Source organism: Coturnix japonica, chromosome 4 (assembly GCF_001577835.2).
Source record: "Coturnix japonica isolate 7356 chromosome 4, Coturnix japonica 2.1, whole genome shotgun sequence".
Lineage (NCBI taxonomy): Eukaryota > Metazoa > Chordata > Aves > Galliformes > Phasianidae > Coturnix > Coturnix japonica.
In genome coordinates this window covers 74,757,372-74,780,042 of record NC_029519.1, presented here as the reverse complement: position 1 = coordinate 74,780,042, position 22,671 = coordinate 74,757,372, and the positions used below count along the sequence as shown (strand labels likewise).

Sequence of the window (22,671 nt, the reverse complement as noted above, 5' to 3'; positions counted from 1 at the left end):
CTGTGGTCATGGATTTAGGAGAACCTATGCAAATAGCAGTCTGGCCCAACTTCATCCTGGTCCCAAACTTTTCCCATCAGTAACCTTGCATGGGTCTTCCTATTCAGGATTAAGTGAGCACAGCAGACTGCTGGGGTTATGCTGGTTAAGTACTTAATATGTGACTGTGTGGTGGGGGAGGGAGTGGGAGAAATGTGGAAGGGAAAGAGGAATACCTCAAATGTGCTTCTCGCATTAAGCTGGGAGAACAGAGAACAGAGGTAGAGAGTGGAACTGTTCTCCATCCACTTATAGGGGAGATTGCTGCATTTATTAGTAGCTGTTGTGGGAATTGCTCACAGTGAAATTCTTTTTTCCCTCTGAGCTCAAAGTCTCAGTGAGTCATTTTGAAAAACTTTTTCCCCCCAGGAAAGGATGCCTTATTTCTGTGCCTGGGCAAATATCACAGCTGTTGTGAAGGTGGTTGTAGTCCAGAAAGACACTGATCTGAGGTCATAAGGGGCAAACTGAAGCATTATCAGAGAACTTGTGGGCTTGCTGGATGTCACATACTTTGCTTTGAGGTACAGATAACCTCTCCAATAATAATGGAAGTGGTGCTGATAAGACGCAATTCCGCAGTTCCAAATGTGCACAGTACTAAATGGCATCCAAGTGATTAAGTCCTAAAGATATCTGTTGTATTGGCACTGTGCTGACTGTGCTGCTGCTGCCAGTGCATTCCTGCCCAGCACTGTGGCATCCTTTCTCCCACAGAGGACAGCAGTCCATGCCTCTGCTCCCTGCAGGTCTTGCACTGCGGGGTTTGGCTCCCCAGCAAAATTGGGCTGGCAGGTGGCATGGGATTAGTGAGAATGCTGCTAATTCCTAAAGATGTACTAACGTCTGATCTAATGGATCTGCAACAATATCACACTCCTTTTCTTAGCTTCACACTGGTAAGTCATTATTAAGTTTTTCTTCCAGATTGGAAGATTTTACTCCAAGGGATATGGTGTGTGATGGAGATACCTTATCTCATTTGTTTTGGAGGGAAAGACAAACAGAAGGGGTTTGCAGCAGCATCTTTGTTACAAAATGTGGTGAGCTGAAGTCTTTTTGCTTGAAACTCTTCAGCTGGCAGCCCTAACCAATCCCTTTCCTTCCTGGAATGTTCTTGTCCATTTTAGACAAGAAGGAAAATATTAATTAATGGGTGCATCTGTGCCACTTCAACCACTCTGGTCAATGTGCTGAGTCATTTGGCTGCCATGTCTAATTTACTCTGTCATTTCTGTGGCCCTAAGAGGATACAAAGTGTATAGGCCAGCAGCCTGGGACCAGTTTGAGTGCGTACTTCAGTCACAGAACTTCCATTTATTCTCTGTACTTTTTAACTTGATGCTTATTTTTTTTCCCCACCCACTTAACCTGTGGATGCACTCATTGTTTTTGATTGTGCCATGCCAGTTACTGGTTCTCAGGTAGACTGCATGGTTGTCTTTTGTCTAGATTTAAATATAGACAAGTATTATTGCGTCTTGTGAACAACTTGACTTATAATGTCTTCCATTAAAGTAGTGGCGTGCTGCTGAACATCAGATAAGTGGAACGCTCTGTAGGGTTGTCTGGTGTTTTGTGGATGAAGGGGGGAAGGCTGGTCAGAGTAACACACTTCTCATATTTTTTAACACATCTAAAGCTGAGAGTTCTTAACATGGCTACAGGCATAAACGTATTTGTAATGCATATACGCCTTGCTAGTTGTTAAGTTCAATTTTTTGTAGCGTTTTGTGTGTCTGTTGGTTTCAGTGCTATGTAAAATGTCACAATATCATCATGTTTTAAACTGTGTGCAGAAGCAGCAAGTTTTGTTTCTATTCTTCTTCCTTAAAGCTCAGCACCTGTAGATCTTCTGTGTTGGGATGCCAGTAACACAGGCAGCTGAATCAGTGCATCTGTGATCTGCACGGTCTGTGGCTTGGTTTGGGTCTAGGAGAGCTGCTGTTGTATTACTGCACAAGGAGACGTCAGGTTTGATTTGTTGGTTTGGAGCAAGACTAATCCCCCTTACCCCAATTCCTGAATTTATTCTGTGCAAGTTTCAGTTCTTCACTGTGTGCAGAAAGTGACTGTATGCCTCAAGAATAGCCAGGATGTGTTTAGCAGCAAGATACCCTATAAATATTGTAAAAGCTTCTGCTGGAGATACTTCATCATCCATATGTAAGCATAAACTTGAGTTCTGTGGGGCAGCAGAGCTTGCAAATGGAACAGCGCTGCACAGGCATGATCTCATGGTTACAGCTGAATTCAGTTTTTGTTCCAAAAGTGTGAACTGGCAGAAATTCTTGTTTTCAGTGCATTAAAAAAATAAATAAATTGCATTTACAAAAGTGATGGAACACAGTGTGACCTTGAGTCCTTGGTACTGCAATCCACATTCATACCTGTTTCAGTGCTTTGATTTAGTCTTCAATGTTTGGAGATGGGAGTGACAAAATTCTTTTGCCTTACAACATCCCTTAAGAGAAGTTTGATATCATGATTTAAAAGGGAATTGTCATTGAAATTGGAGAGGAACCTTTATTTCACGAACACTTGCTTGAGGTTTTGGGCACAATACTCATCTTCACACATTAATGAGCTGTTGGCAAATGTATTATTTATCCCCTTGTCTGCTTAGGCTTCAGAGCTCTTCTTGGCAGTGGGGACTGCATGAGCAATGTGGCCCAGCTGGACCTTCTTATTCTATAAATCACACATGCATGGTTATTAGCTTGTTTTAGGATTCTGTTTCCCAGTCAGAGTTTCCAAGTATGTAAAGAGATGCTTTGGTGCACTCTTAGTTGGAAACCAGCGCTATCTACTGTGCTGTGCAGCAATAAAACATAGAAAAAGGGTCTTTGTGGTTATACTTTGCCTTTAAATATTGTCACAGAGCCTCTTTTCAAACAAAACAAAAATAGAAAATGCTTGGTTTTGTTTCTGCAGGGTCTGGCAGAAGTTGAGCTTCCTCTTTGGTGCTGGTTGCAGCCTTTTGCCTGTAGAGATCTATTTCCTTATATTTACTGAATGCCACCAGAAGAGGGACACAGCTCCAAGGGCTGATAGATGACGTGACCGAATACTCTGCTTTACAGAGTGCATTATGGCTTACTGAACATGTTCATTATTCACTTAGTAACTTGTTATTGGTGTCAGCGATAGAATTAATCTGTTTACTCGTTTCACTTTTTTTGCTGATAAGCATTCGAAAGGACTTGTTCAATAAGCTTGATGTGTTTGCATACATATCCGTGCTACATGATCTCTTTACTTGGTACCAGCAGTCCTGGATCTAGGTTTTGTTGAAGCGTTGAAGGAGTACAGCATACAGTGAACTGGTGGACGTTGACTTTCTTGCCAAATTACATTAGTGTCAGAAATGGTAGAAAAGGGTGAATGGCAATGCAGGTCTCACAGGTTTTTTCTTCTTTTTCCCAGTCTTTGCGTTCTTTAAAATGATTTCAGTAAAATTCTAAGAAAAATATATGTCTTTGCCAGCAGCAGACTTAACTTTCTATACTGAGATGTGTACAGGTTAAATAAGTGTACCTATCAAGTAGCTTTATAATCACAGAATAACAGAATTGTAGGGGTTGGAAGGGACCTCTAGAGATCATTGAGTCCAACCCCCCTGCCAAAGCAGGCTCCCTACACCACGTCACACAGGTAAATCTACAATGGACAGCTGACTTTCCCTTGTATGTTGCTGGAAGACTTTTGTTTTGGCATTCGATGTACTAAAGGCAGACTGGCTTCAATACTGAGAGGTATTTTGGAACATAAGCCGAATTTATTTTGGAGTCCCACAGTGCTTGCTAAATCTTTAGTTATAGAGTGCGTTGCTAATGGAGTTGTGTGTAAATCATTCCAAATGAGCCAAGGAAATAAAATCGTGTCCACTGTAACATCATAGAGAGGAAATGTTCTGCCAAGGAAATAAATAATCTGGGGAAACTCCCACTTTCAGAGTATATATTTTGGGGAAACTCCCTTTGCATCTGTCAGCAGCAGAACTGTGTGCAGGAATAGGACTTGGTCCATTGCATTTGTACTTCCCAGTTGTGCTACAAGTGCTTGTGAAGGATAACATGTAATGATCAGATCAGTGCGTCACCGTCCTGTACGTGAGCCAAGTTTATTGGGGTGAGGAAAACTAATAGTTTACAATTTCATTTTAAAATTGATATTTTCTTCCTCTTTAAGTGTATTTTATACACACACACACACACACACACACACACACACAGAGTCTACAGCATCTACAAATATACAGTTCTGTGTAGGTAAACATATAGAAATGCATGTATCTGGTCTACTTATACTATATTATTATAACTTCTTCAGTTCTTCCCCTGTAAGCAGAATGAGGAAATGATAGCAGAAGTTTTAAAAGCTGTCACTTATCTGGCATGGAAAGTGCATTTCTGGAAATCCAGGCTTCACTTCTTCCCTTTGTTGCTGATAATGATTATTATTGTTGTTATGCTGCAGGTTGCCTGGCAGAAGTAATTCTGATGCGTGGTTATTCACATTTTCACAGAGCTGCCTTACGTAGCAGATGAACTATTCAGGTGAGTAGCTGAAGCCAGCTCTTTTCCAGTATGGAGTTGTAGAGTATCCTGCTAACAAATGTGTTCTCTCTCAACACACTGGATGTTTTCCCACTGTGATCTAAAAGCTTGGTCTAAACTTGTTTGGTTAAATCACTAAAATAATAAAGCTTATAATAATCTGCTCCTTATTCAAGCTGGTTCGCCAGTAGAACAAAATATGGTTGTCTTTCCTACCGTACTATACTACAGACTTTTACCATAGAGATAACATATGAACTCTTATGGAACTCTGAGTGGAACCTGACCACTAGGATGGCTACTTGCTCTGGTGGAAGAGAAGTGAGTTTTGTGCTTTTCTTTTGTTCTTCTTGTTGGTTTGTTAATTTTTCTGCCTTGTCTCTTGCTCAGTCTGCTTCTATCTGTGGTCCATTCTTGCAGTTTCCTGTAAATTGGTCAGTAAGAGGAAGCTCTCTCGCTGAAGATAGTTCAACACCTCAACTGAACCAGTGCATTAATACCAGTGAGGTTACTGTAGCATGAGAGACACTTTTTATTCTCTTGCTTTCGGTAAACTTGGCGTAGACGTGGTTACTTTTGACTGCAAGCAAGAGCTGTTATTAACATTGGCGGGGATGACTGACTGTCATTCACAAGCAGTGGTCCTAATGGAGTGAAAATCAAATGTAAAGTTGCTTTTGATGCTATGGTTCTTCTTACATGAGATCTGATAATGTCAGAGAGATGAAGCAACCGCTTTTCGTTGAAATTCTCCCTGAGCTGGGTTGGTGCAAGGCCTCACTGATGTTGTGGGGACAAATAAAGGTCAGTAGTCTGAAAACCATATGCCAGCATTCCTTGCAAAACTGAATTTTGCACTGTGGAGGAGGACTCTTCTGTGACAAACGTGTTAATCAAACCCATTACAGTTTTGCGTCTATTCAGGCTCTGTATTTGTCGTTTTGAAATGCAAACCTTCTGATTAATGTTTGGTCTAGAAAGCTAGGCAGAATTTTCATTCTACTACATGAATGATCATCTGTGAAACATGCAAGCGCTCTTTGGTGGTTTTGGTGTGTGCTTATTCCTCACTACAACACCAGCTTGTGCCTGAGCACATGTGAAGTGGCCTCTGTTCTGATGGTATTCGTTCTCTAAGACCATTTGGACAGTGTTAGAAATCACCAGAAAAATCGAAAGGGGATCTTGGAAGTAGAAATGAAAAACTGTGAGTGCGTATATGAAGAGGGCAGCATCAGAAAGATTAGAATGGAAAAAGTAGTACGTTGGGAGCATACTGAATGTATGAAATATTAATTTAAAATGAGACTGCAGAGCCCAGAGAGCATTGTGTTATGGCTGCAAACTTTGGAAGGGTAAAACCAAGGCTGAAGTGTGTCAGGCTGATGTTTGGAATGGATGTTCTGCAGTGTTACATCTACTTAAGTGCTGTCTCTTTTGATCATAGCTTTTTTTTAAATGAGGTGGAGATACAGGCTGAAGGATAGTAATGCAAGTTTAGGAGAGTATGCCAGATAGCAGAGAGCAATTATAACATAGCAGAGAACAGGGAGAGGAAGGACTGCTTTAAAACACTGTTAATTCTTAATATCAACTGTCTATTTCAATTTAATGGTGCATGGGACGAATTAATTTCATGGAATCACACAATCACCAAGGTTGGAAAAGACCTCCAACAACATCCATTCCAACCGTCCACCTGCCACCAATATTTCCTCACTAAACCATGTCCCTCAGTACGATACCTAAACGTGTCTTGAACACCTCTATACACTCAGTCACGTTTCTGGGCAGCCTGTTCCAGCACCTGACCACTCTTTCTGAGAAGAAACTTTTACTAATGTCCAACTTGAATCTCCCCTATCACGACATGAGGCCATTCCCTCTGGTCCTATCACTAACTACGCAGGAGAGGAGCCAACTCTCACCTCACCACAGCCTCCCTTCAGGGTGCTATTGAGAGCAATAAGGTCTCCCCTGAGCCTCTTCTTCTCCAGACTGAACAATCCCTGTCCTCTCAGCCATTCTCCATAAGACTCGTGCTCCAGATCTCACATACATTCTTTGCCCTTCTCCAGAACTGCTCCAGAGCCTGAGCACACTGTAAGGGAGAAGGGCTACCTTCTTTTTCTCCCATGGGAAAGCAGTTGGTGGGAAGGTGAAGAAGAGGCAAGAGAGCGCTAGAAAATCCCCCACAGTGTGTCTCGCAGTCTCAGAGGCTTGAGGTAACGCACAGTTTGATTTACAGCCTCTGTGGGATATTGGGAAATCTGACAAAGACAGAGCTGCCCACTGACTCTGGGGGGAAACAGGAAGTAACAAAGGAAACAAGTCATTGCCTAGGCGTCCCTTTTGGCCACGCTGCAGTGCAGATGTACAAGCAGTCGGGGCGCAGCTCCTCCTTTGTGTGTACAGTAGTTATCGCTGCCGCTCTCAGCCTTTCCATACACAAAAAGGAGGGGAGCACAGCGATGTTCCTGTCATGCCTGAGAGGGGCTATCAGCTGCTAATGGCTTTGTCCTCACAAAGGAAACTATCATACAGTGAAAGCGTCAGCAGGAAAGCTATGTGTCGACTGGGCACGGTGTCAAGGTGAGTGCGTGTATTTCTGTCATCTGTCCTCTTTTAGGTAGAGAGCAGATTAAAACTAAGAGAAGAAAACTGACTCAAGGAAAAATGCTTTTAACTGCTGCATCTTATGCAGAAAATGGCCAAGGATTGGAGGGGGAAAAACAAAGAGAGAGTTGGTTGGAAACGCTCACCTGATAAGAAAAGCAATTTGAATGGAATGAGCATATTTATAACGTGCACCTCAGTCAGGCTTAGTTCTCTATTCCCTTTGTCCTTTGGATTTATTTCTCCTCAGTGTTCGTGCTACGCTTCATTCTTTTGAGCAACTATTGTGAAAGGGGCTGTTGGGAGTGTTAAGAAATGCGATGTGTAACTCAGAAAAGGGGGAGAAATGTGGCAGAGTATTTCAGAAATACTGGGAATATTTATTAAATAATGGAAACGAGACCTGGATTTTTTGCAGAAAGCAGTTGTACAGATGGTTGGTATGTAGGTGGTTGAACTGGAGAACTCGTTTGTGCTCAGCATTGCAGAGGGCACAGGAGGAAAACTTTTGTTATGTTTTTCTGTATGTGCTGCCTTAGTTCTGGGTTCAGCCTTTTGTGAATGCTTAAACTTCAGTCACCTGCGTTATACCAGGAATGCATTCATTGCTGTAAGTTACACGCATAGTGAGAAGGAAATCCACATCCTGCTGTGCTGGGTTTTACTTTCAAAACAGTATTTAAAGATCGGATATTATGAGATGTTACGGCATTAAAATGTTTCTCAGACATGATTTGCATTGAGACTCTTGTGACAAACCCAGAACAGATTTAACTTTTACTGCAGTTCAGGATACTTGTTTAGTTTTCAGCATGACCAAAGGGCCTCCAGTACTGTCCATAAATATTATTATAACAAGTGAGAACTTTTAAGACAACTTTTGGCAGCTGTAGCTTCAGCAATGAGGTTAATGTGTCTTTAGGCTTATACACTACAAGGCGTGGGGATGATCACGTCTGCTGTATGTTCTGCTGAGGTTCAGCAAGGAACAAGGACTCCTGGCTCTTCTAGGATGCAGTCCTTAGTTGAATCAGCCTGTATCAATTTAATCGGGCTGAATGCCAATAGCTCGTAAGGCCAAAAGGGATAAGCACTCCTTCATAATCTGTTCCAGATGTGTTATGTGGCTGAAGGAGTTCATTCTGATAGTATTTGAGAAAGGTGTATTCATGGGATAGGCTTGGACTGACTTTACTGATACTTCCAGGGTACATTGTGGACTGGCTTGGTCTGCCAAAGTCTGGAAGACCGGTTTGCATGTATGAATTAATTACAGTATTGATTGTATCGTGCTCAATAGTGTTAGCTGCACTGCTCTGTCTCAGCTCTGTTGAGTGATGAAGCAAGTCCTATTAGCTGCTGTTTCAGTGTCTCCCACTATGCTTTAAAGTCTTGTCTCCCACAGAGGCGTAGAGTTGCCGTGGGGGTCATCTGAGAAAGGAAGTGGTGCAAGGCCTTTTGCTGCTGTCATCCTCTGCTGGCTCAGATGGTTCATTTCAATAGTGTTTCAGGGAAGAGAAGGCTGATTTACGAGGCACTTGTGCTGGGTGTGGAACTTGATGGAGAAAATTTATAAACATGTACCTAGTCCCTTGATGACAAGAACGGGAGGAATAAAGTATGTGGTTTTTACTAGAAGATTGCACAAAAGAATTAGCACAGGTATTGTTACCTGGTATCTTGTAACAGAGGGCTGCCATCAGAGAGGGAGGGTAGCCTGGCTCTGATGGCTCTTAGTGGGTCTCTCCTGTTATCTTCCTTGTCTGCTCAGTGGAAGAGGCTTTGGTTATGTACCTTGAGATGAAAATATGTAAGGGGGTCTTTGGCTTGTAGGGCAAGAATATAACAGTATAAAAAAAGGCATCTGGGAAATATCTTTTCATTCTTAATGATCACGGAGCTAATAGGCTCTACAGTGACTTTGGTGCTTGCTGTTGACCATACCTGGTAATGGAGCATTGATCTGTTCCTCACATAATAGACTGGAAAAAAAAACCAAAAAAGAAACAAAACATTTAGGAGGAATATCAAAAGTGGAAAGATCTATTTTAGGGAGCTAAAGACAACTATATTATGGATGCTAACACCAGGAAAACCTTCAAGAGCATCAGTTCTTCTTTCATCCCACCCCTAAAATAAAGATCCTGGGGATATTTTGTTTTGACAGCTTTCTCCCAGCAGCAGGATGCAGAGCAGCAGTTAGTGTCCTTCTAGGATTGCTTTGTATGCTCAAAATAAAACAAAATAAAAACCAATCTGCTTGGGAATAGATTCAAAGTGTTGCTTTAAGAGAGCTATTTCAAATGTTTCAATCTGGAATACCAGATTATACACACATACCCTGTGTGTCAGGAACTGCAGCCCCAGCCTACATATGAGAATAGGAAGTGGGAAAAGTTACAGTGGAATCCAGAAAATACCCATAGTTAAACTGAAGGGAAAGCTCTGTGTTTTAGGTGGAATATGTACTTGCCTGCAGGGAGTTCAGCCACACCTCCTTGATTCGCTCAGGTGGATGGGGAAGTTTGAAGGTTTGGTTTCAGAACTGTTTTATTGTAAATCTGCAAAGATAAGGAATGATCCTTGAGAAGAGGAAGCAGAACCTGATACTTTGTTGTCCTTCCTTTTGGTTAAGTCCTGTACTGTCTGCGCTGTAGAACTGGATTCTTTACCCGCTTGTTTCTCTGTTCCCATGCAATGTTTTTGTTGTCTTCCAGCTATTGTGGCTTTCCAGCAGCTATCCATGTAGAGGGCTGCCATGACCTAGGCAAATACTTGTGCTTTCTGTATTTACCCAGGGAGGGATACCCTTGTCCCCAGTGTTTGCCGTTGCCTTCCTAGAATCTCAGCTTGTGGTTGTTTTGGATCACCTCCCTGAGGTACTTAACTCTGCCTCTTCTGAAATGTTTTCAATCTAAGTCAGTCTAACACTGAGATTATTGCTTAATTCCAGTGGGGAAGTGCTGAAGTCCTTTCTTTTGCTCTTTGCTATTTAAAAACAAACCCGTGATGATCTTCAAACCGTTGGCTGGCACTGAGACTAACGCTAGAGTCAGATGAAGGAATCTGAGACCAGGGTATATCTGGCTGAATAAGAAGTTGCAACTTTTGCTTCATCTCTTTTTCTGAATATAATTAGAAACAGACTGAAATCATTTAATCGTAAATTAGTTTCAAATGTTTGAATGTCGATGTACTAGCTCTTAAGTAAAGAAATTTGCCCAAGACTTGCCTTTGTGTTCCTCGTTTCAAGGAAATAATGACTCTTAGTACTGCAGTGTAGCTTGGCGTTAGTAGCCTGCTGGTTGATGCCCTGTTACCCTCTGACTCTTCTGAAAGATGTGGAGAAATTATTTGAAGATTTCATTTTCTGTTTTGGTTTTAGATTTAATACTTTTTACTATTTTAGTAATTCTCAAGTTCTTAAATATTATAGGTCCATTTCTTGGACCTGTGTAAGGTGGTGGCAGTAACAGTGGGAACTGCGTAGGTATTTGGTGGAACATGGCATTAATAACGGATGTATGAGTGAAGACATCCTGCAGCAATCTGAGATGGATTTGATTTGCATTGTCATGTATGATGTTCAGTATAAGATTACACCCTGATGCTAGTAGTTAGAATAAAACATACAAATGTGGGAAGCATGTTATTAATCACTGCATGCGGTTGATCTGACCGTTGGTTCCCTTGCTGTACAGAAAACTACACTCAGTGCCCATGTGTGGTATGAAGCTTTAGAGAAGAAACTGATTTTCTTTCTAGTCTTGGTGTTATCATCTGAGACAGGTTTAAGATATAAATAGCCAAATAACATTTATTAAGCACTCTTCAATTTCTTTGACCGCTGTCAGTCACATTTGAGAACTGTATAAAAATAAATCGGGACTTTCTGCGCTGTGTTTTTTATACCTCACAAACTTCCTGGAACCTATGAGCACGCGTCTGTCCTGCATACTTGGCTGCTGAACCATGTTAGTTGTTTGGAAAACTTGGTTAAGGAAACAAGCTTTGTTTCTCAGTCCTCATTTCCTGAAGTAAAATCTAACTTTGAAGCTGCTCTTAATTAATTATTCTAAATTGCAGGAAGATGGCCTCAGAGGAACAAGTCTGGCCAGTCCCAATGAAGGCAATTGGAGCACAAAACCTTTTGACGATGCCTGGAGGAGTGACCAAATCGGGCTATCTTCATAAAAAGGGAGGCACTCAGCTGCAGATCTTGAAGTGTAAGTTCAGTGGAGTTTAATTTGTATTCTAGTTATTTCCAATGCCTGTTTACAACTAAGCTGTGTTTATACAACTAAGGGCAAAGATTACTGTCTTTGATAAAGGCGAAAGGAGAGTTGGCACTTAGTTTGAAAGAAAGAAGCACTTTATTACCAGCTTTATGCATGTGTATTCTGTCACCTTTAAGAAGAAAGGAGGAGATATGTTCACCCCAAATTGTAATATGTTGATCTAAATAGCTATTTGTAGCCCATGTTTGTATTCCTCTTACCTTGTTTCAGGCTGCACTCTTATGTTAGCTTGTACCTCCAGAGAAAGGTGGAGGTCAGGCTTACAGTCTGGGGTTTCTTTTGAAGAGCTTCATGTGACTGGTCAGCAGCCAGCTGCCACTCCTCTTCTTTGTGCCCTTCTATAAGGATTAATGAAATCCACTTGGCATCCTAACTTGTGTACAGCTATTATTCTAGAATTGAGGAACGTGCTGCCTTTGGATTTGTATCATACTTGCTTTTTTTCTTTATCAGGGCCATTGAGATTTGTTATTATCCATGAGGGATGCATTTACTACTTCAAGACCAGCACATCTGCATCTCCACAGGGTGCGTTTTCTTTGAATGGTTACAACAGGTGAGTGCCAGAACTTAATGCTTTAAGCCCTTGTACTTAATGGTGGTAGGAGCTACCTTTCGTTTTGAGTAGTTAATTCAGCAATGTTTGTTGTTTTGGTCAAGCACTGGTCTCACATTCTGAGAGACAAATTCCTTTCAAATTGTGTGTGTGTTTCCAGTGCTGTGCAAGCGTATACCCTTCGTTGTTTGTAATTGCTCTGCATTGGGTTTGTGTTTGTTCCTTATTTAATGTGGACTTTGCACACACAGAGATGTATTGCTTTGGGCAAAGTAAAGTTCCTGATTCAGTAACACTCGTTGGTGTCAAAATTGAATCAATTACAGGAGTAATAAAATGAGAACATACATGTGCAAAATATCTGACTCTTTACACTAGGCATTATAAATTTTAACGTTTGCTTTTTAAGTTGAAGACAAAAATAAATGGCTTTCAAGTCCATCAGAATCTCTCTGAGTGCGCATGTACTGAGCCTACAGACTGCACTCAGTATTAACCTCAGGAAATTGGTGTTGAATATGATGCTAAGAAAAGACAAGGAAGATGTAGAATGTAGAGAAATGAGCTGTTGTTGGTCCTAACCGCTGCAGTTTATTGTGTTCGTAAATGTGCTTGTTGTTCCTGCACTGCATAATGCTCTCAGACCTTTAGGATAAGGAAATCTCTCTCATTGTGGTGGGAAGGTCTTTTAACTGGCCGCCACAGCAGGGTATCTGCTAGGAATGCTGCTATAACATGGCCATGATACCAGCTTCTGTAATCATGATATTATGAAAAATGCTATGGATTTTGTAATTCGTGGGAACTCTTATTGCTTTTTACTTAACTGCGTATCTGCAACCACCCTGGTTGTAGAACTGGGACCAGCTCATAGTTAATGTTATGCACAGACAGAAGCATTGCTGAATAAAAGCTTCAAGTGAAAGAAATTTTCACTTGTTAGCCTGGGCAGTTCCATAAGAGTACATGAAAGCAAGTTACTCTAAGGCTTCCCTGGACTTCCGTCTTTCGGATTTCATTCAGTAGCCTTTATATTTCAAGAGTGGATGGCACATGAGACAGTGCTGAATGTTCTGGTGGCTCAGGATGTGGGAATCATTGTCATCCCTCCCAGACATACAATGGTTATTTTCCATAGTAACATCTCTATTGGTCTTAAATTAGCAGATGAAGTAACTTACGGTTCCTTTTGCTGCTTTGTTTCAGGACAGATTAAAAGAACCAAACCACTATAACTTACAATTTAAAATTAGCAAAGCATTGCTTTGCTTCAATGAAGAAGAGTTACAATTGCCCGTGTTAGTGTTTTGGTGAGGTGTTGTTGCTGATCTTGGGGATTATTTCCATCCAGGTAGAGCAGGCTGGTAAAACTGCTTTCTGAGCTGTGACCTGTACAGCAGAATTAACTTCACAGATGAAGGGATTTCTGTATATTGGTTCTTCTGTTTCCCAGGGTTATGCGGGCAGCTGAGGAGACGACATCAAGCAACGTGTTTCCTTTCAAGTTAGTTCACATTAGCAAGAAGCACAGGACGTGGTTTTTTTCTGCTTCTTCTGAAGATGAAAGAAAGGTATTTTCTACTTCAAGGGACATCATATTACAAATGAAGAAACTGGATCTTGGGCTTCCCCAAAATCTACGTGAGCTGGTCATGCAGCTGTAACCAAAGTCTGTACATCTGGTTCTTTGGACTCCTCTGAAATTATGCCTGAAGTTTTACAATTAGTAGTGTAGGGAATGGTTAAAAGTGGCATCGTAGATGTTACAGTTCTTTGTGTTCCTGATTTTTAGCCAGGGAATTATTATTTGTATGGTGAACTTCTGATTAAGTATGAAAACTTGTTCAGTGAAATCTCCTACCCGCACACAGTCTATGAGCAGGTATCTGGATTTAGGAGTAACAGCTGGAAATTCACTAATCAAAAGTTGAATATTTTAATACATTCCTGTAGGATTTTCAATAGTCAAAACATTTTGACTAGCAAATCCTTTCAAGATTTATATAAAGGTGTGGATAAATGTTATTTCACTTACACAGTCGCTCTGGTCTTACAGGAGAAAGATACTGTGCATCTCTGTGTGATGATGTAAAGATTAATGTGTTGAATGTTGTGGATCTATTTATTTAGAATTGGATGCTATCCCTGCGGAGGGAAATCGATCACTATCATGATAAGAAAGAAACAGTAACAGAATTCAGGTATGAAACATTAATCTCTTCATTTGCCTTTTCCCCCTCTTCTCTTTAGCTCTCAATAATGTTGTTCTTGGCTCTTTGCATCTACAAGTTATTTCCTGCTAAGTAATAACAGCTGCAATAGGCTCCAAGAATGAAGGGCCCACCTAAAAGATAGATTGAAGGACAAACAAATCATTTTACAAAGAGAAATTAAGTTGTCAGTTTTGTGTAAAACAGAGAAAAATATTAACAGCAGCAACTGATTTAGCTATTGATGGAGGAACAGATTGCTTCTGCTTTTCCAGCATTACTTTCCAGTGCTGCAGTCTTGCTAACAGATGTCTTTATTGGTCCAAGCCCTCTAACACAGTGATGCAAACAGGACTCGCTTTTCTTTTGCAGTGACTCTGGTTCTGATGCAGACAGTTTCTATGGCTCAGTAGAACGTCCCATTGATATCAAGTATTCTCATCATTCAGCAGATAATGAAGGTGAGAATTTTTAGACATAGATAAATGCTTTTATTTTTAATCTTGTTTTCCTTCTGGATTCTGCAGGAACTATTCCAGTAGTTCGAGCAGACTGTCTGATCTACGTTGCAACTAAGAACTAAAAATGGTTATTTTTATGAGGTACATAGAGTTGTTGTAGTTTGAAGTCAGAAACAGTCTGTGTTGTAAAACTATTACTAAAAAATAAGTGGTAACTAAAGAAATTCAGGCCTGGCCAGGAGGTGTCTGACAATGCGATCTTAATATCGCCCCTAATAATGCAACCTTAAATTGCTTAGTACAAACAAGAACTCCTCCCAGTTCTGGAAGATCTTGCTTTAGACAAATGAATGGCCTTAGTGGGATGTGTTGGATAACATTCTTCAATGACTTTCAAACTGAGTAACTTTTTAAAGTAAGGCTCGAGGAGTCTCATTCTTAGCATTCTTCTTATTTTAATTCAGTTTGGTAACTTGCTGTAACAATTCCGGCTGTGTTTAGTTTTTAGATAGAAACGGGGATTTTACAGAAAGCTTGTCAGATTGAGATTCACAGTGCATTTCAGCAGCTGACTTCTTAGTCAAGAAACACAGTACAGTCCAACATGAGAAGACTTGCTTCATGATCCAGCAGAGTTCCTTTAGTAGGCATTTTCTGCCCTTTCAGGTTTCTCAGGGTAGGGTTGATTGGAGCCAGAGCTCTGATTTCCTGACGGGAAATTCCTGACTGTTTTTCCTGACTAGGACAAAAGATAAAATAAGGGAGTTTGTAGGAAATCCGTTTGAATTGTTGCAAAGCAGAGGAAAACACTCATCAGCATTTTGTATAGGATTGCAGTTTAGAACATCGGTGTTTATGGGAGAGAAGGGTTGTATACAATATGAATTATATTTGGAGAGGCCTGGGAGCCTAAATAAGGATAATTATTATAACAGTTAACTGATTTTTATCAGCTTAACCTTAGCATTTTCCCCAGCCCCCACTGAATCTCTTTCTCTAAGGAAGTAGTACATATTGTCCTTAAGGCTCGTATCATAGTCAGTGATGAAAAATTACTGCCCAGAGGCAGTGTGCTTTTCATGTCTTGATTATTTTGACTTGGAGACAACACTGAAGTCATTTGTTGTGGCGTATTTTGTTCCCAGAGCAAGGCAACATAATTCGTAACGTTTTGAAGGTGATGGGGCTTTCTTAGGCACCTAAACTGCAGGGTTGTAAAACTATGTTTCTTTGGCAGGGTTGCTTTTGGGTTGTTGAGTTTTATTTTTCCAGCTTGTTCAGCAAATATATCAGATTGTAGTTGTGCCTCTGTAACCCATCTGAATTGTTCTGAGGATGGCGTTGCCACTACAAAGTGTCACACCAGAAGGTGCATTTGAATTTCAAAGATGGAGACAAACAAGCATGCTGTGTTCTTCATTCACTGTTGTAAGCAATGGCTTTCTTGGTTGATGTCAAAATGTAAGAAAATGCACGCTGTGAATAGCAGAGAGGTGGTTGTCTGAGACTGACACGTGGATTTTTACTTGCAGATTATGACCAGGAGGAAGATGATGAGTCCTACTTGCAACCAGATACTTCTGACATAGTGAAAGATGGTATGTGATTGCCTCTATTCCCTCCAGAAAATGCTGGCAATTAAGATCAGTTTGTGTAGGATGTCAGATCGCTGTTTCTTAGTCATACCTTAAGCACTTCAGGTGACAAATTAACCAATGAAAGGCATAGGTATCAAATCTTGAGAGGCATTTAGGGTGAAAAGAGCCTAGTAACAGCAGTAACAGTTTCTGGAGGGTCTGCTGCCCTGAAGGACCTGCATGTGGTCACCAGTCTGGAGGAGGGGGTAATGCTTTTTCAGTAGTCTTTTTCCCTTTATTTCCAACATTGGGTATTTTCTTTGTGCAGATATGGTCCTGCCCCCAGCCTACCCACCACCACCGGTCCCTCATGTCCGAAAAGCTGCCTACTCAGAGTCAAGGTCACATTCCTTTAGTGGAAAAACTGCTGGGTCAGCACCACCACCACCACCTCCAAAAAGGAGCTTACCTGAGATCAAGTCAGATGATTTCTTCGGTGTGAGAGAGCCCCAGTTACAATGCCGAGCTGAACCTAACCTAAAGATTCAGTCTTCCAGCCGAAGACCAAGTGAACAGCCACCTCCTGTACCCCCATTACCTCTTTTCAAGAAGCCTTTTTGTGTCAAAGAACCTTCCTCACTGCCTCCGGAACCTCTCCCTCTATCTCACGTTCTCACTACTCCAGAAGGATGCGAGAAGCTAAAATCCTTAAACCTTTCACCACGGACTCCTCCTCCACTGCCGAGCAATAAACCCAAGTTGTCCCAGATAACTGAAAAAACAGTAGAAACCAAAGTGCCAAGAGAACATGGGAAACCGGGACTGTTTGTGCCACCAGTGCTTCCAAAGCCACCCGTGCCAGGCCACCAGCATCCTGTACCTAAACCTAGACCAGAGAAGCCTCCGTGTCCCCAGTTACAGTAAGTGTGAAAATACGTCCCAGTATCAAATAAACCTTTATGTCAGAAAGTCAGTGAACCTCAAAAAATGATTTTAGACCTCTATGGAGACAGGAAATGGTTAAGATCAGCTTTATGAAGGGAGGTGCAACTAGCTGTGCTGTTTAGGCAGCTGGAAATGTTTTTGTCTGCTGGATTGTGCAGCTTTAGAGAAGGAATGAAAAACTCTTTAAATGCCGTACAAGGAAGAGAGATTGATTGATTCATGGAAGTGAGTCCATCCACCAAGATGTTCGGGCACATGATACGTGAGGAGAGGCTGAGAGATTTGGGTTAGTTCAGCCTTTAGGAAGGCTAATGGAAGATGTCACTGCACTCTATTGGGAAGGCTAGTTGAAGGTGTTACTGCTGTCTACAGCTACTCATTGGCAAGGCAGGGAGATTACAGAACAAAAGATCTGCAGTGATAGGGCAAGAGGCAACAGACAGAATTCGTGACCTTGGAAATTACAGTTAGTTATAAGTTGTAATTTCACCTTGTGGATGATCAACTCAGAGAGGCTGTGGAATCTCCGTCCTTGGTGATACTCAACCAGACACAGCTGCCTGGGCTGTTTGGACCTGCTGTGTGCAGGAGCTTGGGCTAAATCATCTACAGCTGTCCCTTTCAAGCTACATTGTTCTGTGATTCTTGATGTTCCAGTTTTATTACCGTTTCAGTGCTTGGTATATTTGTTCTGTTTTCATTGGAGATATCCTTCAGTTTTTGTTCTGTTTCTGCCAGGAGATCACCACCAGATGGGCAGAGTTTTAGAAGCTTCTCATTTGAAAAACCAGCGCTGCCCTCCAAGCCAAATCAAGTGAATGATGATTCTGATGATGACTATGAAAAAGTAAGAGCAAACAGATGATATATATTTTTTAAAAGACCATTTTTCCTGCTTTCTCTATAGGAGAGCTCTGGGACATGATTGGGGGTGAGAGGGGAGAAGGGGGTGGGGGGGAAAAGAACCTTCTGAAAATGCAGCTCTTTGTGATTTGTAGATTTAAGGAATGCCTTTATTAATTCTGGATTGTAGTCATTGGTATACAGGAGGAAGAAATGTCAAGTTCAGATTAAAACATTATTAACAAATTCAGATATCAGCAGCTGTAGCTTGTTTGGATACCATGTTAGTATTTTGTGTTTTCATTGTCCTTCATGGTCACTTAATTTCTTTGTATTTTTCTACAGGTTGAGTTGCCTACTTCAATATTTCTTAATACCTCTGAATCCTTAGAAGTTGAAAGGTAGATGTGGCTTTCAAGTTACTTAAAATCCTATAAGTATCTGTGTTGAACAGTAGTTTAAAATCATTTTGAGATATATAATTTGTGTTTAAAAACATGGTGATATATTTGAATCACTCTGCTTTCCAGCAGAGATAGTTCAGTGCTTGTGTATCAGTTGAGAAAACATAGTACTTATAAAATGATCCTACCCCCTCTGGAAATTATTGTTCTGCCAGGATGCTAAGGGGACAGATCTTCTGTGACACATCACTGATTGATATGCTAGAACAGTAAAATTCTGTCTAATATGATGTAATATAAATTATTACAACTGAAACAGATTTGTAACGAAGAATTGGCAGCAGTGTGCCCTTGTGGCTAAAAAGGGTAGTGTTATCCTGGGGTGCATTAAGAGGAGCGTGGCCAGCGGGTTGAGGGAGGTGATGGTCTGCTCCTACTCTGCCCTGCTGAGTCCACATCTGGAGTGCTGTGTCCAGTTCTGGGCTCCCCAGTTGAAGAAGATGCTTTCCTGTGCAACCTACTTTAGTAAGGTGGGGGTGACTGGACTAGATGATCTCCAGTGGTCCCTTCCTGCTCCTATAATTCTGTGATTACAAGAAGCTACATGTTAATGTTTCCTGGATCAGATAAGTAACATATGTCAATATTGCACTGTTTTTATTTTAGGATATTTAAAGCTACTAGCCCAAAGGGACAGCCACAGAATGGATTATACTGCATTAGGAACTCATCTACTAAGGCTGGAAAGGTAACTTGCAATTGCAGAATCTACCCCTACAAAAACCTTCAGGATTTAGTGATGCTGTATTTTTACATGTTAAAAGTACTTAGATCTTCTTGCTTATTGTTAAGTACTGAAACAATTGCTATTATATCTTCAGTGATTTTTTTAATAGGCCAGTCAGCTGGTTGTAAATAATTCCTTAATTATACACTGACTTCGAGTTTATTAGTGTAAACTGATTTTTGTTGCACTTTTCGTTGTTAAGGTATTAGTTGTATGGGATCAATCTGCAGAAAAAGTGAGAAACTACAGAATATTTGAAAAGGTGAGTGGCTCTCCTGTATATGAAGCTTTTGTATATGTTTACATCTGTATGATATTGTGTATACATATAATGTGCAGGTATATGCGTATGTATCACAGTTAACAAGTCAAACTTACCCCAGCCCTAAAAGTAAATGTAAGCTGCTTTACAGGTATTTGTTCCAGAATGAGAATTTAAGTGATCAGATCTGGGCTTCTTGATTGCTGTACTGTACAAAAGACAAAGTGGCTGCAAATGTCCAAATCTAAATATCAGCCCCAGTTCCATTCTAGGGGAAGGACTATGAAGCTCTTGAGTTTAATTTGGACTTATTTGTCTAAGTGAGAAGCTTGCAAAGCAGCAGCTTGATGGAAAGATCCTAGTTCTGATAGTGTTTTACTTCTTGTTGTCAGCGTTCGTTGGGTGTTTTTTTTATTTTCTCATTAAACACTGAGTAGGAAATATTGCTGCCAGTGACTGTGTATGTTTCTGTTCTACCACAGGACTGTAAATTCTACCTGGATGCAGACATCATGTTTCTGAACATGGGGAGTTTGGTTGAATACTACAGCACTCATGTCCTACCTAGTCACGGCAGCCTGATTCTTCAGTGTCCTTATGGGTACTCTAAACCAAGGTGACAGGGCCGGCATAATTCACTGACACTGAGGAAAAATGGGTTCTCTGCTGTCTTGGAATTAAATGTGGACTTCTGCCACTGTTGGATTTCCTGTTGTTTGCACACAGAACCTGAGTTTATTTCAACCATTTGTTCTCATGTGAACTATGCCTCCACTTAATGAACTCTTGGTAAAGTTTTACGATGCAGATCAGTGGATTTTGTGCCTTTCTCTCTGAAAGATCTGAACAGACCGTACTGTGAAGGCCATCTGCAACACCTGCACCTTCTTATGAAACTGCTGCTATTGCTCATCTCCTTGGAATGTGGAGGAGAACCACGTCCACATGATCAAAAAAGTGTTGTGAATACAACCAACAGAGAAGAGGGAAACTTCTGAGAATACATCAGAATTGTGACAGGGAATACTAATATTCTGACTTGGAGGTTTTTACACCTTAAGTCAGGGCTGGTGCTGAACTTGTATAACTTGTACAGCTGATGTGTAAATAATGAAGTCTTTTGTGCAGATAACTTGGTTTACTACAGGTAAAGACGATTGGGAAATTCATGTTTTCTAAGTCATTTGATACATAAACATAATTTGTGATTACAGTGTCCACAGTAATCAGCACTGGGGTACTATCCAACGGGTAGGGTTATGGCGTCATATGAATTACTTAAGAACACTTCAGGGAGGTCTAGGGTAATGCTGATTTGGTTTTAATGGGAGTCCTATTCCTTATTTCCGAACCAGAAGGCTTTTAAAACACAAGAAAAAGCTGTAATTATTGTGATGTTACAATTATTCTATACAATGATGTGGTCACTTTGTGAGGATCGGGCTGTCAGCCAGTTGCACTCTCTTCTGTTCCATTGCAGAGCATCCTGTTCTAGTCTACTTTTTGTAGAACTCTACTAATTTTTTCATTATTAAAATCTCTCTTGGATCAAAGCAAATGCAATGCAAGCAAGATAAAATTAGTTTTTAATGTACTGTCAGCACTATCAATTGTAGGTGTTTGCAGGGTGCTTGTAATGTTTGTTCCCTTATATCATGGGGACAGGTGTTCTAAACACAAGGGCCTGGTGGTTCTGAATTTGCCCTACTCCTGAATTTTTGTAAAGAGAAGGATATTCTGCTGACTTTGGTTAATTCAGAAGTACTGTCAAATTATTATATTTAATCATGCTCGTGAGGCTTAATAAAGAAAGAATAATTTGCTGTAACTCTTGAAACAGGAGAAGCTATCTGGTTTCTATCAGTTTGAATCCTTAAATTCCACTTTTCTGCTACCTTTACAAAGGTTATGCATGTCAGGTTTAGTCTTATTAAGTGGTCACAGCTTTAAAAACATTAAAATGTTACAGAATAAGAATTTCGTTTTATGAAAATCATAAAATAGGATTTAATCCCTAAGGGATTTTTCTTAATAAGCTGTAATTATAGGACCTCACATAGGGCCAGAAGTTCTTGCCTTAATTCCTACATTTTGCCTGAGACCGATAAGCACAATAACAATCATTTGCTTTCTGATCCCACTGTAATAAAAGTTTTTTGTGAGCATAAATTAAAGAATGTGCAGTGCTTAAATTTCAGATTCTGTTGAATATCAGATACATCACACTTGTAATTCATTTATTTTAAATAAGTATCCCCATGGTTCACTGATGTGATGTGATTCGCTCCACAAAGAAAGCTCAGCCAACAGAGCACTTGTAAAAGTGTTGGATTTTAGACATGTGCACCTGTATTTTAGGCAAGCTCTCGTTTCCTTACAGTATTTATATGTACTGTTTACAAGTGTATTTTTCTCTCTGTAGGAATAACTGACTCATACTGTCATGACATTCATACTTACAATATACTATGGGGCCAAATTCAGGTATTAATTCTGTTATTTTTGTTTGCAATTATACACTTGTGAGCTGTAAAAATACTTATGTAATCCAGTACATATAAACCATAACACTGTCTTTACCTGTATAGGGCTTGCAAATATGTAAATGTTAATGTTAATTTTCTTTTTTTTTTTAATACAAATGTACATATTTCTGAAGTGGATAAACTTCCAATGCCAACTCACCTATTTTGTGCAGTCTCACTTGAACTTGCTGAGTATGTGCTTTAATGCTTTAAGTGTAATTGTGGTAAGTAGAGCTCTTCTAACTTCACAATTAGAAGAATTAGGTTTCAGCCCTCTTGAATATGATTTTTTTGTAAGCAATCGTGTCAAAAATTTGGCATTTGGGCCATCAGATAAAATGGCAGGAGGTAAAAATTATCCATTTTTCTATTTAATTCAAGGGTTCTTGAGTGAGAATTGAGGACTGAAGCATTCATTTTATCTACGGACACAAAACACAAGTGCAGCCATAATTAAAAAGTACCTCAGAGGAACAGGAATGTGCTGTGCAAGAGAGCCAAGTCTCCAAAGGACTTCTTCAGCAGCTTGAAGGGAGAGGCCCTTTGCATTTCCCAGCACCAAACAGCCCTTCTGTTCAGCAGTGTTGGT

The 22,671-nt window shown here is 40.5% G+C and overlaps 1 protein-coding gene across 4 annotated transcripts in view; it reads left to right on the top strand.

Annotated features, from left to right (window-relative positions):
• Positions 1–22,241, top strand: part of SH3BP2 (SH3 domain binding protein 2) — a 29,129-nt gene extending 6,888 nt beyond the window's left edge. Inside the window, exons 1-14 of one of the 4 annotated variants that reach the window (XM_015862609.2) lie at positions 764–938; positions 4,519–4,598; positions 11,301–11,440; positions 11,966–12,068; positions 13,522–13,639; positions 14,199–14,269; positions 14,651–14,739; positions 16,272–16,337; positions 16,645–17,236; positions 18,000–18,108; positions 18,450–18,505; positions 19,175–19,256; positions 19,498–19,557; positions 20,040–22,241. In XM_015862609.2, coding sequence (XP_015718095.1) covers positions 11,305–11,440; positions 11,966–12,068; positions 13,522–13,639; positions 14,199–14,269; positions 14,651–14,739; positions 16,272–16,337; positions 16,645–17,236; positions 18,000–18,108; positions 18,450–18,505; positions 19,175–19,256; positions 19,498–19,557; positions 20,040–20,177 — 1,620 coding nt within the window. In that variant the 5' untranslated portion in view covers positions 764–938; positions 4,519–4,598; positions 11,301–11,304 and the 3' untranslated portion in view covers positions 20,178–22,241. Of the gene's footprint in view, positions 1–763; positions 939–4,518; positions 4,599–6,395; positions 7,191–11,300; positions 11,441–11,965; positions 12,069–13,521; positions 13,640–14,198; positions 14,270–14,650; positions 14,740–16,271; positions 16,338–16,644; positions 17,237–17,999; positions 18,109–18,449; positions 18,506–19,174; positions 19,257–19,497; positions 19,558–20,039 lie in introns of those variants that run through there. The other 3 variants (XM_015862608.2, XM_015862607.2, XM_032444080.1) reach the window with 3 other exon arrangements.
• Positions 22,242–22,671: the final 430 nt, after the last annotated feature.